Source organism: Taudactylus pleione, unplaced genomic scaffold (assembly GCF_031769625.1).
Source record: "Taudactylus pleione unplaced genomic scaffold, aTauple2 ptg000619l, whole genome shotgun sequence".
In the NCBI taxonomy this organism is placed as follows: Eukaryota; Metazoa; Chordata; class Amphibia; order Anura; family Myobatrachidae; genus Taudactylus; species Taudactylus pleione.
Window position 1 is genome coordinate 2,351,526 of NW_028285021.1, and position 15,347 is coordinate 2,366,872.

The following is a 15,347-nucleotide window of genomic DNA, read 5'->3' on the forward strand; positions in this document are numbered from 1 at the left end:
CAGCTTCCGCTTTGCTGTGCGGTGGAGAGCGATCACACTGATTGCGCCCCCTCCCCCGTATCCACCCTGGCTAACCGCCGATAGTTTTGATTCTACCCCATTGATGGCACAATGGTTTCATTCCTCTCTGGCGCCGGGACACCATACTCACCCCACAAATCCTTGCCCCCTGACACTGATTGGTCTGCTGCACGGTGAATAGGAGAGCAAGGATGACTATCGGTAGTTCCCTGTCAATGGTTTCATACCATCAAGGTTAACCATCAATGATGCCATCGATAGTTAACCCACGATAGCTGGCAAGCACATGTTTTTTTAAGTAGTGTGGTCACACCACCACTATTTGGCCACGTCTCCTAGTACCCGAACTCGCTCTTTCTGTCCCTGGTTTTAAGTCCCTGTTCTGAAGAGCTTACAGTCTAAGAATCTGACTTAGAGCTAAGATTTTGTATATGCATATGAACAGAGATATTTCTGCACACGTGTGTTTTCATGTCTGTATTTTGCAATGCATGCATCCTAATATATTTTGGAACCTTACATCTAGTGCAGGGGTGTGGAACCTTTTTTCTGCCGAGGGCCATTTTGATATATATAATATTATTTGTGGGCCTGATGCAGGCCACGCCCCCTCCATGTCATGTCACACAGGGGTGGGGTTACAATTGCCGGGGATTACAGCAATGCCCGTAGCATCCTGAGGATGCTCCGGGGAGCTGTAACGGCAGTGGAGTGACAGTCTGAAACATCCTAAGGATGCTCCAGGCGGCACTGCTGCATAGATTATGGCTGCAGGGTGCCATACTGGGCACCCTGCTAGCCAAATGAGAATAGCAGAAAAAGCTCAGAGGCCCAGATCAAATGATTCCGGGGGCTTTACATGGCCCCCGTGCCTGAGGTTCCCCATCCCTGATCTAGTGTATAAATGCAACCAGCGCAAAGATGCAACAGCCATTGTCATCCTCACAACTTGCTGCAATTGTGTGCCCTTACTACACTGCATTTTAACGTCCCAGAACCGGCTCTCCGAGTGCAATGAGACAAGTGCAAGAAACAGTACACAAGATATGCCAGTTCTGCACATACCCAGTTTGTCAATATTGCACCAAGAGAAATGTTTATTTTGCATGAATTCACTAATGTGCCACGAAACATCCAGTCCTAAATGACGATTGTAGGTTGAATATAAAAAAAAATTCAATGCTGCAAGTAATAATAATGGGAGCTAGTTATATTTATAGTTATACAGAGGATATACTGTACTTTGATTACATAATGTGCCACTAACCCCTTTGCTGCTAAAACAGTTTGGAGTCGATTGCAGTGCAGGAGAATGACAGATTTCCTAGCAGAGAGCAATATGTGCATAAGGTCATGTATTGTGTACAGTATGAGCAGACCCACATGTCATTCAGTTTGGATCCCTGTATATCGGCTGTGCTTCAGGTGCCAATAACAGAGATTACGGAGGGATGTGTGTTTGTGTGCAGTTTCTGTTCCTGCCAGCAGCCAGCAGCATGTGGATGTGAGAGAGAAAGCAAGTCACAGGGAAGGGAGCTGGGAGAGACACAAAAAGGAAGAGAGAGAGAGAGAAAGAGAGAGAGGTTGGATTCTTCATAAATCTCCTCATTCATTGACACTCTGACCTGCACTCAGGAGCTCCTAAAGCCACCTGCAGCCACCTGAGCTAATGCTCCCAGAGGTCCAGTCACTGGAGTCAAGGGTACAGAAGACATAAAAGTGGCAGCTCAGTCTTATCTCCCCCCTCTTTATACCACCTCACAGGCTGTCTTTCTATTTTCCTGGGACGTACAAGAGGAAGGGAAGAAAGACAAGGGAACCGCGGAGGAGCAGAGGAAAGCAGGAAGATGCACATTAACCAAGAGCTTTCCACCAGTAAAGGTAATAGTGCTAGTTCTTCTTTCCTCTGCAGATCCCTACGGGCGCAGAGCTTTGTCCTTGTGCTCTGTTGCTGCTAAGATGCTGGAGCTTTGGCAATGATATGTGAAGGGGGCACACCTTACATCCTGCTGCTCTGCCCATGACTGCCGCCCGCCCTCTGCCTGATCTCACAGGTGGATGCCTGATACCCGTGTGCTTTGCTCTGGTGTCTCTGTAAACTGTTTAAAGCTTCCCGTGCTTGGAAAGTCCCTTTACCTTGCATGTCCCCTGATCTGATGCTTCAGGTCTCTGTTGTAATACTAGGTTTGACAGTAGTTAAATCCCTCCACAAGCACCTGCCTTATTGTTTGGGATGACCGTGCTCAGGTGATGTCACAGAAAGGGGCTTAAAATCCTCATCACAATTGTTTTATATGTTACCTTGTTGTACTGTATGTCAGATACGAATGACAGATTTTGTGATACAGCTTCCCCTCTGCCTATGTGTGCGCACCCATACACACAAGTTTACAGATGTGCACACACTGCATATTCATTAGTACCAATATAATCTAGCTGATTGACTTGAGGAGAATATTTATGGCTGCACCTGCTGCTTCTACAAGGCACTGGAGCTCATATTCCCCCTTTGAATGTTAATATTGTGGCAGAGGAAATGATGGCTGACCTCTACCCCTACATTCTGTACCACATGTGTCCTGAGAGGTACCAACCCTTACCTCAATGTCATTCTTCTAACACCATCAAACTTGCCCACTGGTTACCTCTCGTTACACTGTGCATGTTTCACTCTATATTAGCCTTTTTATCTTTTATCCACAGCATTCTTGTTGCATGTGTTTTCCCACTTTCTGTACTCCCACTGATCATCATCCCTTATCACCTCCGTCATTTATAAATCCTCGTCACCTTTCCTTCTGATTCCTGACATTCTGTCTCCTCTTTTAACCATTTCTTCCTTCCACCAGTTTCCAGTATCCCGTTCTGTGTCCACTTTCTCTGTGCACGACCTCCCAGTTTCATTTACTTGCCTAAACTATTGTGCAGATTTTCGCCTGGTTCCATTACACCACAGGTTCTCAAACTCTGTCCTCAGGACCCCAAACACTGCATGTTTTCCAGGTCTCCTCACAGAATCACAAGGGAAATAATTAGCACCACCTGTGGATCTTTTAAAATGTGTCAGTGAGTAATGAGTACACCTGTGCACCTGCTGGGTGACCTGGAAAACGTGACCTGTGTGGGGTCCTGAGGACCGAGCTTGAGAACCACTTCATTACACTGAAATCCCTTTCGTGACTCCCTTGGCTTCCATTTCACATCCCCCTGTACAAATCACTTCCTACCTGTTCTATCCTCTCCATACTCCACCATGAGCCACCTACGGTACCTGCTCTTCTTTCTGTATAGCTGTGCTCATTGATGTTTTAACCTTTGTTTTGTTTTGGAATTACGTGAGTCTTTTTTTTTTTTCAGTAAGTCTCTTTTCACTTGTTGGCACTGATTTTCCCACCTCTTCACCCTTCATTGTGTTAAGATTAATATATGCTAACAAGAGAACAAGAGCAGCTGGGAATGGGAGCTAATGGGAAAGTTTACGCCACATAAAATCCCCGTGTTTATGAGTTCCTGTACCATTGTCTGGGATTTATTCTTCCGTAGAGACCTTTTAGATATAGACATAGGGAAGGGCTGTTAGTGCCTCAATAATCTTTGAAAGTACAGTGGAAAGCTGTTACACAGTATGAAGTTGTTATAGGAATCTATTGAATGGCTTAGGCAGCTTTCATATTGAGCTGTTAGACAAGTTTGTGAATATGGAAATATAGCTGGGTAAAATAGGAGATTTCGTAGGAGCAGCGCGATTAAATATTAAGTAATGCAGAGTGTGGTGTCACAGGGAATACATGGAGCAGAGGGAAGAATCTGTTCGAGGTACAAGGAACAATCGACATTGTTTGAAGTGAAAAGAGTGTATATATAGAACTGTTACAGCACAATGGGATGAGTTGTTATATACCTCCATTGTGTGTGGTATTGCATGAAATGGAAACTTATGGAGCCCAGTAGAAGTCATGGAAAGCAGTTATTTAAATAGAATCCTTAAAGGGGTCCATTTCAGAGACCAAATAACAAGGTAGGTAATATGACATTCTAGAAAACTTACAGCTAGTTGTTATGTGAAGTTACAGTTTCTGCAGTATAAACAGAGGAGTTAATACATAACTGTGTTCAGATATGTATAGACCGGATGTAGTCGGCATCCCGGCGGTCAGAATACCGGCCCTGGAATCCCGACAGCAGTTGGAATCCCGGCTCCAGAATCCCGACTGCTGACATCCCGACGGTTAGGGTTAGGTTTAGGGCAGTAATGGGCGGTCAGGTGAGGCAGAGACTTTCCTGTCACACATAGGTATACTTCAGAGTTTTGACTATAAAAATGATAAGAAAAAAAATTTAAGAAAGTATTATAAATATCTTATGTATTATTCTAATCATTTTTATAGTCTAAACTTTTCCGATAAAACCCTTATCAAAACTCACCAAATTTCCCGCACTATATACTGCTGCACCTTTGTATAATGCCCACATGAACCCTCGTGTTCATATATGTATCTGTAAATCTGATACTAGCCAGTTCTTCCCCAGCCATTTACCTCACCGCACGTCACTGGTTTAGGGATAGGGTTAGGCACTAGGTGGAGGGTTAGGGATAGGCTTTTTAGGGTTAGGCACAAGGTGGAGGGTTAGGGTTAGGCTGCGGTAGGGGAGGGTTAGGGCTAGACTGCGGGAAAGATGGGTTAGGGTTATAGGGGGGGTTAGGGTTAGGCATTAGGTGGTGGGTTAGGTTCAGGCTGCTTGGGGTTAGACGAGGTGGAGGGTTAGGGTTAGGCTGTGGTAGGGGAGGGTTAGAGTTAAGCTGCAGGGAAGATGGGTTAGGGTTGGAGGGTTAAGCTGGCCATACACCTGCACGACCAGCATACGTTCCGATTCAGCATCCGACTCCCCGGCGCTCCCTGGCAGTCCCGGCAGCATGTTTGTTGCTTTTCTTAGCACAGGATCTGTCGTATGATCGATCCTGTGTCTCACAGGCTCATAAGGGAAACAGTCATTGAAATGACTTGAATTGCTGCACGATGGATCGCATGAACAATATAAACGGCACACGATACGATGGAACATATGGGCTGCACATCTGATCATAAGATCCGAATATAGGAGCTGCGGGAGCGCGCATCGGATCTTATCTTACTTAAAAAATACACGATTTTCACAAGATCCATCAAATGACTCATCGAAAATCGGGCAATCGGTCCAAAATCGTGCAAATGTATGGCCAGCATTAGGATTAGGCTGCGGTAGGGGAGGGTTAGGGTTAGGCTGCGGGAAAGATGGGTTAGGTTATAGGGAGGGAAAGAGTGCGGGAAAGATGGGTTAGTGTTATAGGGAGGGAAAGAGTGCGGGAAAGATGGGTTAGGGTTATAGGGAGAGTTAGAGGTTAAGGTTAGGATACTTACCTAATCCTGTCGGGATTCTGACTGTCGGGAAGCTGCTGCCAGCATCCCGACTGCTGGGATCTCGTACCCAACTCTATAGACCCTGATATTTCAACACAACAAATAGACACATTAATAGACTGCAGACTGTAAAATACCTTGGAGCACACATTTTTGTAGCAAGCCTTCTGCACTTATTACAGTAGGAAAACCTTGCTTATTATGGTATCTCTATGGGAGGTGAGCAAATATAAGTGAGGTTTTCCTGATCTAATATACCCCTTAACTGAGTCTGCCCCTTAGTGTTCATGACTAAGGGATCCATTTATTATTTTTTTTGTGGAAAACCCCTGAAACTTAGCATTCCTTATCACAACGATTCATAATTAATATCCGGGGGGGCTATTATTAATAATACTATGACATTACCTCTGAGTTCAGACACGGAGGGCCTAATGTCATCGTGCAGCGCCTGTGCAAATGGTAATTACCAGAGAGAGACCCTTCCGAATTCTCTTCAAAAAATAAAGTGTTACTGTAGCCCATAGGCTACATAATCTAATGCCATATAACCATGGTGTTATCTAACGGGGCCAAGCTAACACAAACTTTTTCGGAGCTTGCTTGCTAAACTGCTTCAGGCCATAATGGGTATTACAGTAACGTGCATTAGGCAAGATTTTCGGAGGAACTTACTTTAATAAATTGGCCCCTAAAGAGGTATATAATTAATACATCAGGACTTAAAACTGTATATAAGTGACTAGGAAGAAAGACAGGGGGAATTTGGTACAAAACATGGATGGCAGGGTCGTATCAGTTAAGTGGAGCTATGGGAATTGTTAGAAAGAGCTGCTATAGGATGTTACAGCAGTATTTCGACGCTTATTCTAAATCCCTTGCCGGGATTACACTGTCAGGATTGAGACCGGCAGCCATGCGGCCACCGGTCTCATAACTGCATCCCGTCATACCCTGATATAGGCGCTCACAGTGTTGCACAGAACTGCTTATCAATGTGACCAAACCCCTGAGGCATCTGGAAGGGTGATCAATAGTTAAAGCCGTTAATGCTCCCATAAAATCGCCTGGAAGCTGAAATTAAATACTTAATTACTGCTACAGTTTCCAGTGATTAAAGTGCATTCACAGTGACAGCGTTCCCAAATGTCATTTTACACTTCTGTTATTGTTAACCCCAACACTTCCAGCATGACCTGTAGCTCAGTGTGGATGATTCAGGAATCACACTGGCCTGGTAGCTGGTGAGTTAAAGCCCTAGCTTTAACTGTTTCTAATAACAATTTCTCATGTGGCTCTGCTAGAGACCTTGTCAGTGACTCAGGTAATATACTGTATATGATTATTGCATACCACAATTCCATATTATATTTGCCATGTAACTGTGCTTTATAATATTTATATTTTCTCCCTCTAAAATCTTTTTGTTTCTCTATATTGTATATCTGGCTGCTCTATTGTCCCTAATACTTCTATTGTACTTCCCTATATGTCCTTACTATAACTGGTGCTGTAAGTCCATATGGCAGTGATTGGGATATATTGTATCTTTTGTTAACAGCATATAATGACGAACTGTCTTCTTTATCGATGCTCTCAGATATATTAGGTGGGTCACCAAAGCAACAAATTACTGGTTCTTATAACTGATCATATTACCTCTCATTAATGGTCATTGTATCTCCACTTGTTACTCAATATCATTGCCACCTATAACCTTCTTTAATTCTTCGTATTAATGCTCCTGATAGCTCCTCTTATTACTCAGTATTACTGCTCCATATAACTCATCTTTCTTCTCTGTGTCATTCATATCTGCCAACATTGTATTGAAAATTGGGCACAAAACACAGCAAACACCACTGAAAAATAGATGGAGCACATACTGTTATTGCAGTAAGCCCACATTCACTGATAGAGCATACGTTTACGTTCCCTGACATTGTTATTTAAAGAGAGAAATCTTGGCCCAATGTGGCATTGGCTTGTTTTAAACCTTTATATTTTGAATGCACTGTGGAATATGTATCCGCTGTGAATTCATGTGAAGTATTATAACTGCTCCTTGCAGTTAGTGGGGCTGTTGCTGCTTACACATGCTGTTTGCACAGAGAATTCCTTCCCAGCACAGAACCTGCTTCACACACACCCACTAACTAAAAATAAACAATGGTTAAAGGTACATGAACACCCACTCAGGCACTTCAACATGAGTGGACGATAAGTAGCACTGTTCACATGGGTTAAAGCACCTGTGGAATAGATGACCCAGTGGTTTGTAACACGGGGTATTTAAATGAGGATTCCAGACAGGCAGGTACTTGGTAAAGCAGTGTATTAGCAGACACTGCACCTTAGCATACGTGAGGTTAGGCATAGACACACACAGGCACATAACAGAAAATAAGCAAACAACATAAAAGTAAATGTCTCAGCACTCCTTGTGCTTAACAGTCAGCAGCTACAATCTCTGTGGACCTTCCAGGTTCTGGCACCCTAACGCTAACCACCACCCTTGGCCTATCGCCAGGGGCGCCGAGAGAGGGGGGGAGCAGGTACTATTTACCCGGGCCCGGGCTTCCTGAGGGGCCCGGGGGCCCAGATCCGGCGCCGCTCCTACCTCCATACTCTCTCCCTCACATCAGCCCAGCTGCAGTGGGAGACTGCTTGTGGCTGCTGAGCAGCAGCCACGGCAGTCTCCTATGTCTGTGGGGGGAGCGGTCACACTCATTGCGCCCCCCCTGGCTTTGCGCCGGGCTGAGGGGCTCACAGCGCCCCCCTCCCCAGCACGCAGCGGCGCTGCAAAAGTGTGTTTTGGGGATTTTTTTTGCTTAAGGGGACATGGCCACTCCTCCCACGATCAGGCCACGCCCCCTCTTCACCTGGGCCCGGCAGGGCTCTCTACGCCCATGCCTATCGCCTGGCCAGTTTGTCTGGCATCAGGAGCAAGGAGCATCAGGTGTGTGAGAGTTTTAAACCCTTCCTGTGCTCCAGTGATTAGTTGCAGCTAGGCCTGTGCAACTGTGAAAACATGTAGTTCCATATTCTATTGCAGCTGTAGAACGTGCAGGTCTTGTTTTCCTCTCCCACTGTGACAACACCTCCACTGCTAATGCAGAACCCACAGGCTTCACTCCAGCCTTTCTTGGAGAGAGCTGATCCCCCAGAGATGTTGGCAATTCAGGTGAGAGACAACCCCTCTCACCACAGCATGAATTATGATACATTATTTGTATTCTCTTTAAGCTCTATTCAACAATTTCCTTGAATTGTATCTTTGGGGAAATGTCTTTATTTTTATAATTATTCGACTATCCCATTGTCTTCTATGTTTATGGATTTCAGACTTTTTGTTTAATTACTTGTCAAATAATAATAATATAAATAATAATAATAATAATAATAATAATAATAATTATTATTATTATTATTAATAGTAGTATTATTAAGGTTGTTATTGTTATTATTAGTTTATTTTACATTCTGTGATTTAACAGTCATTGTACTTGGGATAAATGATCATTTCATGGCTTGAAAAAGTAACATACAAGTAATGTATCATTTGATAGATAGATTGATGTACAGACAGACTGCCAACCAAAATAGGCACTATCTTATCTTGCTAAAGTCATTACAATGAAAATGTTGGCCTAGATAGATTGTTATATCACCATTATATATTATTATATTGCTGCTAAAAATATTAATGAGTTCAGTAATCTGTGTAGTCAGGTTTTATTGAATGTCAAATTCATAACAAAAAAAGTGTAAAAAAAAAAAGATTAGAAGAGAATATGCTGCTCCTTGCATTGCTATTATTCTTCATTGAAAATCTACTTTCCTGGCTTAGTTTTCATTTTAAGCTCAGAAATAGGAGTAAAACGTAGTGGAAAAACAGGGGGGTTGTTGCAGATTTCGGCTGCTGGAAATAGTGTAGCCATGAGCAGCTGTGTTGACACATGGCAAGAAAATGATGTTCATCCATTATTTTCATGATGCCTAGACTACAGGATGCTCCAATTATTGTAATCTATAAATAATTACTGGTTTAGTTCTGGAGTAGGGTTGTCACCGATCTGGGCAAAACAAGAGTCCAGTCTTTGCCCTCAGTGTTATCCCATCTGCTCCCAGAGGAGTGCTAAGAAGTTCAGTAACAGAGCTGATGATGTTTGACAGAATATACTCTGTATTGATCTGTAAAAACCAAAAGAATATAAATGTAGGAGAGAGAATCAGAGAGAGGGAGATCCCCAGGCACCTAACCCAGATCCTAGAACCAAAAAAACAAGTCTGGCTGTGAGAGAGGCACAGGACTAAATAGGGGAGGTGACAGAAACACAGGGAAAGACAACGAGGCACAGGAAGAATAGGGGATAGTGACACAGAAAGTGATATCTCCGTGACACAGTGAAGGCAGGTTTCAGGGTGAAAGAGACAAAATTTAAGTGGAAGGAGATAACAGAGAAAAATACTATGGACTGAGTGAGAAAGAGGACAAAGCTGAGAGAAGGTGGCTGTAAAAAGAATAGAAAGACAGAGTGGATGGAGATGGGAGTGAGAGACAGGAATAGAGCAGAGTGGAGGGAGATGGGAGTGAGAGACAGGAATAGAGCAGAGTGGAGGGAGATGGGAGTGAGAGACAGGAATAGGACAGAGTGGAGGGAGATGGGAGTGAGAGGCAGGAATAGGACAGAGTGGATGGAGATGGGAGTGAGAGACAGGAATAGGGCAGAGTGGAGGAAGATGGGAGTGAGAGACAGGAATAGGGCAGAGTGGAGGGAGATGGGAGTGAGAGACAGGAATAGGACTGAGTGGACGGGGATGGGAGTGAGAGACAGGAATAGGGCAGAGTGGAGGGAGATGGGAGTGAGAGACAGGAATAGGGCAGAGTGGAGGGAGATGGGAGTGAGAGACAGGAATAGGGCAGAGTGGATGGGGATGGGAGTGAGAGACAGGAATAGGACAGAGTGGATGGGGATGGGAGTGAAAGACAGGAATAGAGCAGAGTGGAGGGAGATGGGAGTGAGAGACAGAAATAGGGCAGAGTGGACGGGGATGGGAGTGAGAGACAGGAATAGAGCAGAGTGGAGGGAGATGGGAGTGAGAGACAGGAATAGAGCAGAGTGGAGGGAGATGGGAGTGAGAGACAGGAATAGAGCAGAGTGGAGGGAGATGGGAGTGAGAGACAGGAATAGGGCAGAGTGGAGGGAGATGGGAGTGAGAGACAGGAATAGGGCAGAGTGGATGGAGATGGGAGTGAGAGACAGGAATAGGGCAGAGTGGAGGGAGATGGGAGTGAGAGACAGGAATAGGGCAGAGTGGAGGGAGATGGGAGTGAGAGACAGGAATAGGGCAGAGTGGATGGGGATGGGAGTGAGAGACAGGAATAGGACAGAGTGGATGGGGATGGGAGTGAAAGACAGGAATAGAGCAGAGTGGAGGGAGATGGGAGTGAGAGACAGGAATAGGACACAGTGGACGGGGATGGGAGTGAGAGACAGGAATAGAGCAGAGTGGAGGGAGATGGGAGTGAGAGACAGGAATAGAGCAGAGTGGAGGGAGATGGGAGTGAGAGACAGAAATAGGGCAGAGTGGATGGAGATGGGAGTGAGAGACAGGAATAGAGCAGAGTGGAGGGAGATGGGAGTGAGAGACAGGAATAGGACAGAGTGGAGGGAGATGGGAGAGAGAGACAGGAATAGAGCAGAGTGGATGAGATGAGAGTGAGACACAGGAATAGAGCAGAGTGGATGGAGATGGGAGTGCGAGACAGGAATAGGGCAGAGTGGATGGAGATGGGAGTGAGAGACAGGAATAGAGCAGAGTGGATGGAGATGGGAGTGAGAGACAGGAATAGGGCAGAGTGGAGGAAGATGGGAGTGAGAGACAGGAATAGGGCAGAGTGGAGGGAGATGGGAGTGAGAGACAGGAATAGGACAGAGTGGACGGGGATGGGAGTGAGAGACAGGAATAGAGCAGAGTGGAGGGAGATGGGAGTGAGAGACAGAAATAGGGCAGAGTGGACGGGGATGGGAGTGAGAGACAGGAATAGAGCAGAGTGGAGGGAGATGGGAGTGAGAGACAGGAATAGAGCAGAGTGGAGGGAGATGGGAGTGAGAGACAGGAATAGAGCAGAGTGGAGGGAGATGGGAGTGAGAGACAGGAATAGAGCAGAGTGGAGGGAGATGGGAGTGAGAGACAGGAATAGGGCAGAGTGGAGGGAGATGGGAGTGAGGGACAGGAATAGGGCAGAGTGGAGGGAGATGGGAGTGAGAGACAGGAATAGGGCAGAGTGGAGGGAGATGGGAGTGAGAGACAGGAATAGGGCAGAGTGGAGGGAGATGGGAGTGAGAGACAGAAATAGGGCAGAGTGGAGGGAGATGGGAGTGAGAGACAGGAATAGGGCAGAGTGGATGGGGATGGGAGTGAGAGACAGGAATAGGACAGAGTGGATGGGGATGGGAGTGAAAGACAGGAATAGAGCAGAGTGGAGGGAGATGGGAGTGAGAGACAGGAATAGGACAGAGTGGATGGGGATGGGAGTGAGAGACAGGAATAGGACAGAGTGGATGGGGATGGGAGTGAAAGACAGGAATAGAGCAGAGTGGAGGGAGATGGGAGTGAGAGACAGGAATAGGACACAGTGGACGGGGATGGGAGTGAGAGACAGGAATAGAGCAGAGTGGAGGGAGATGGGAGTGAGAGACAGGAATAGAGCAGAGTGGAGGGAGATGGGAGTGAGAGACAGAAATAGGGCAGAGTGGATGGAGATGGGAGTGAGAGACAGGAATAGAGCAGAGTGGAGGGAGATGGGAGTGAGAGACAGGAATAGGACAGAGTGGAGGGAGATGGGAGAGAGAGACAGGAATAGAGCAGAGTGGATGAGATGAGAGTGAGACACAGGAATAGAGCAGAGTGGATGGAGATGGGAGTGCGAGACAGGAATAGGGCAGAGTGGATGGAGATGGGAGTGAGAGACAGGAATAGAGCAGAGTGGATGGAGATGGGAGTGAGAGACAGGAATAGTGCAGAGTGGATGGGGATGGGAGTGAGAGACAGGAATAGGACAGAGTGGATGGGGATGGGAGTGAAAGACAGGAATAGAGCAGAGTGGAGGGAGATGGGAGTGAGAGACAGGAATAGGACACAGTGGACGGGGATGGGAGTGAGAGACAGGAATAGAGCAGAGTGGAGGGAGATGGGAGTGAGAGACAGGAATAGAGCAGAGTGGAGGGAGATGGGAGTGAGAGACAGAAATAGGGCAGAGTGGATGGAGATGGGAGTGAGAGACAGGAATAGAGCAGAGTGGAGGGAGATGGGAGTGAGAGACAGGAATAGGACAGAGTGGAGGGAGATGGGAGAGAGAGACAGGAATAGAGCAGAGTGGATGAGATGAGAGTGAGACACAGGAATAGAGCAGAGTGGATGGAGATGGGAGTGCGAGACAGGAATAGGGCAGAGTGGATGGAGATGGGAGTGAGAGACAGGAATAGAACAGAGTGGATGGAGATGGGAGTGAGAGACAGGAATAGAGCAGAATGGAGGGAGATGGGAGTGAGAGACAGGAATAGGGCAGAGTGGAGGGAGATGGGAGTGAGAGACAGGAATAGGGCAGAGTGGAGGGAGATGGGAGTGAGAGACAGGAATAGGGCAGAGTGGATGGAGATGGGAGTGAGAGACAGGAAAAGGGCAGAGTGGAGGGAGATGGGAGTGAGAGACAGGAATAGGGCAGAGTGGATGGAGATGGGAGTGAGAGACAGGAATAGGGCAGAGTGGATGGAGATGGGAGTGAGTGACAGGAATAGGGCAGAGTGGATGGAGATGGGAGTGAGAGACAGGAATAGGGCAGAGTGGAGGGAGATGGGAGTGAGAGACAGGAATAGAGCAGAGTGGAGGGAGATGGGAGTGAGAGACAGGAATAGGACAGAGTGGAGGGAGATGGGAGTGAGAGACAGGAATAGGACAGAGTGGAGGGAGATGGGAGTGAGAGACAGGAATAGGGCAGAGTGGATGGAGATGGGAGTAAGAGACAGGAATAGGGCAGAGTGGAGGGAGATGGGAGTGAGAGACAAGAATAGGACAGAGTGGATGGAGATGGAAGTGAGAGACAGGAATAGGGCAGAGTGGATGGAGATGGGAGTGAGAAACAGGAATAGGGCAGAGTGGATGGAGATGGGAGTGAGAGACAGGAATAGGGCAGAGTGGATGGAGATGGGAGTGAGAGACAGGAATAGGGCAGAGTGGAGGGAGATGGGAGTGAGAGACAGGAATAGGGCAGAATGGATGGAGATGGGAGTGAGAGACAGGAATAGGGCAGAGTGGAGGGAGATGGGAGTGAGAGACAGGAATAGAGCAGAGTGAATGGAGATGGGAGTGAGAGACAGGAATAGGACAGAGTGGAGGAAATGGGAGTGAGAGACAGGAATAGGACAGAGTGGAGGAAGATGGGAGTGAGAGACAGGAATAGGGCAGAGTGGATGGAGATGGGAGTGAGAGACAGGAAGAGAGCAGAGTGAATGGAGATGGGAGTGAGAGACAGGAATAGGACAAAGTGGATGGAGATGGGAGTAAAGCCGCATGCAGACTAGACGATTCTTATGAACGATATGGACGATAATTATTTAGTTCAACTATATATCGTTCATATCGTTTAGTGTGTATGCCATGAACGACCAAAAATGTGCGCTCCTGCTGGTCGTTCACAATGTCTTTTGTCGTCCGTACATGCAGGCCAATCCGACAATATCGTCAAGAATTGCCTGCTCAGAAATGTGGCAGCATGACTTCACTGAAATATATCTTTAAAGATATCTGCCAGTGTGTACACCCAATATCGTTTATCCTGCACTACAGAAAGTTCAAGAGAAATCTTGCACTAATAGCGTTCATACAGCACATCTTCTAGGGCAGTGATTTTCAACCTTTTTTAACTCGCGGCACACTACACAAGATTTTAAAATTGCCAAGGCACACTATCCGGCGATGCGGTGTGCGCGGACTATGAAAAAACACACTACATTAGTTCCCACAGGAACAAAACACACTACATTTGCCCCCACAAGAATAAAAAACACACTACATTGGCCCCCACAAGAATAAAACAATCCCATTGGCTGGCCTAACAGAAAAAAAAACCCACATTGCTCCCCACAAAAAAAAACAACCATACCACATTGCGCCCCACAGAATTGCTCCCCACAGAAAAAGAAACCTATGGCTGGCCCCACAGAAACAAAAAACAAAACAAAACACATTGTTCCCCACTAAATAGGCAAATATATGGCTGGATAACATATGGCTGGTTCTCACTAAAAAAAATGACATGACTGGTTCCCATGAAAAAATAAACTATGGCTGGTACCCACGAAGAAGAAAAAAATGTCTGGTCCCCACAAAACCCACATTTCTTCCCCCTTTGTCACTCACACTGCAGCAGGATCGCGTGCGGGCGGGCTTCCAGGCAGAGCCTGCCTGGACAGAGCGCGGGCTGGCTGATTGGCGCAGGGCGTTGGCTGGCAGAGCTGGCTGGAGGGCAGTGGACAACGCGGCTTGCGTGACCTGTGATGTAACGCCGCTGCATCTTTGCAGGTCACTACCCGGTCGCGCCTGAGTCTCCCAGAGGAGCTCAGCGGCCCGGGATGCTGAAGTACAGTAAAATGTGCCCGGTGGCTCTGACAGCCCCGCGGCACACTTCACAACCGGCCGCGGCACACCGGTTGAAAACCGCTGTTCTAGGGTGTATGAGCCTTCAGAAACAGGAATAGGACAGACTGGATGGATATGGGCATGATAAACAGGAATAGGACAGAGTGGGTGGATATGGGCGTGATAAACAAGAATAGGACAGACTGGATGGATATGGGTGTGATAAACAGGAATAGGACAGAGTGGATGGATGTGGGCGTTATAAACATAAATAGGACAGAC

General features: G+C 46.6%; 1 protein-coding gene across 5 annotated transcripts in view; it reads left to right on the forward strand.

Annotated features, from left to right (window-relative positions):
* The first annotated feature begins 1,563 nt into the window (after window positions 1–1,563).
* The window catches only part of SYT7 (synaptotagmin 7), a 412,892-nt gene continuing 399,108 nt past the window's right edge, over window positions 1,564–15,347 (forward strand). For 3 of the 5 annotated variants that reach the window (XM_088454514.1, XM_088454515.1, XM_088454517.1), the window contains exon 1: window positions 1,564–1,902. In XM_088454514.1, coding sequence (XP_088310640.1) covers window positions 1,869–1,902 — 34 coding nt within the window. In that variant the 5' untranslated portion in view covers window positions 1,564–1,868. The remainder of the gene's footprint in view (window positions 1,903–15,347) is intronic. The other 2 variants (XM_088454513.1, XM_088454518.1) reach the window with 2 other exon arrangements.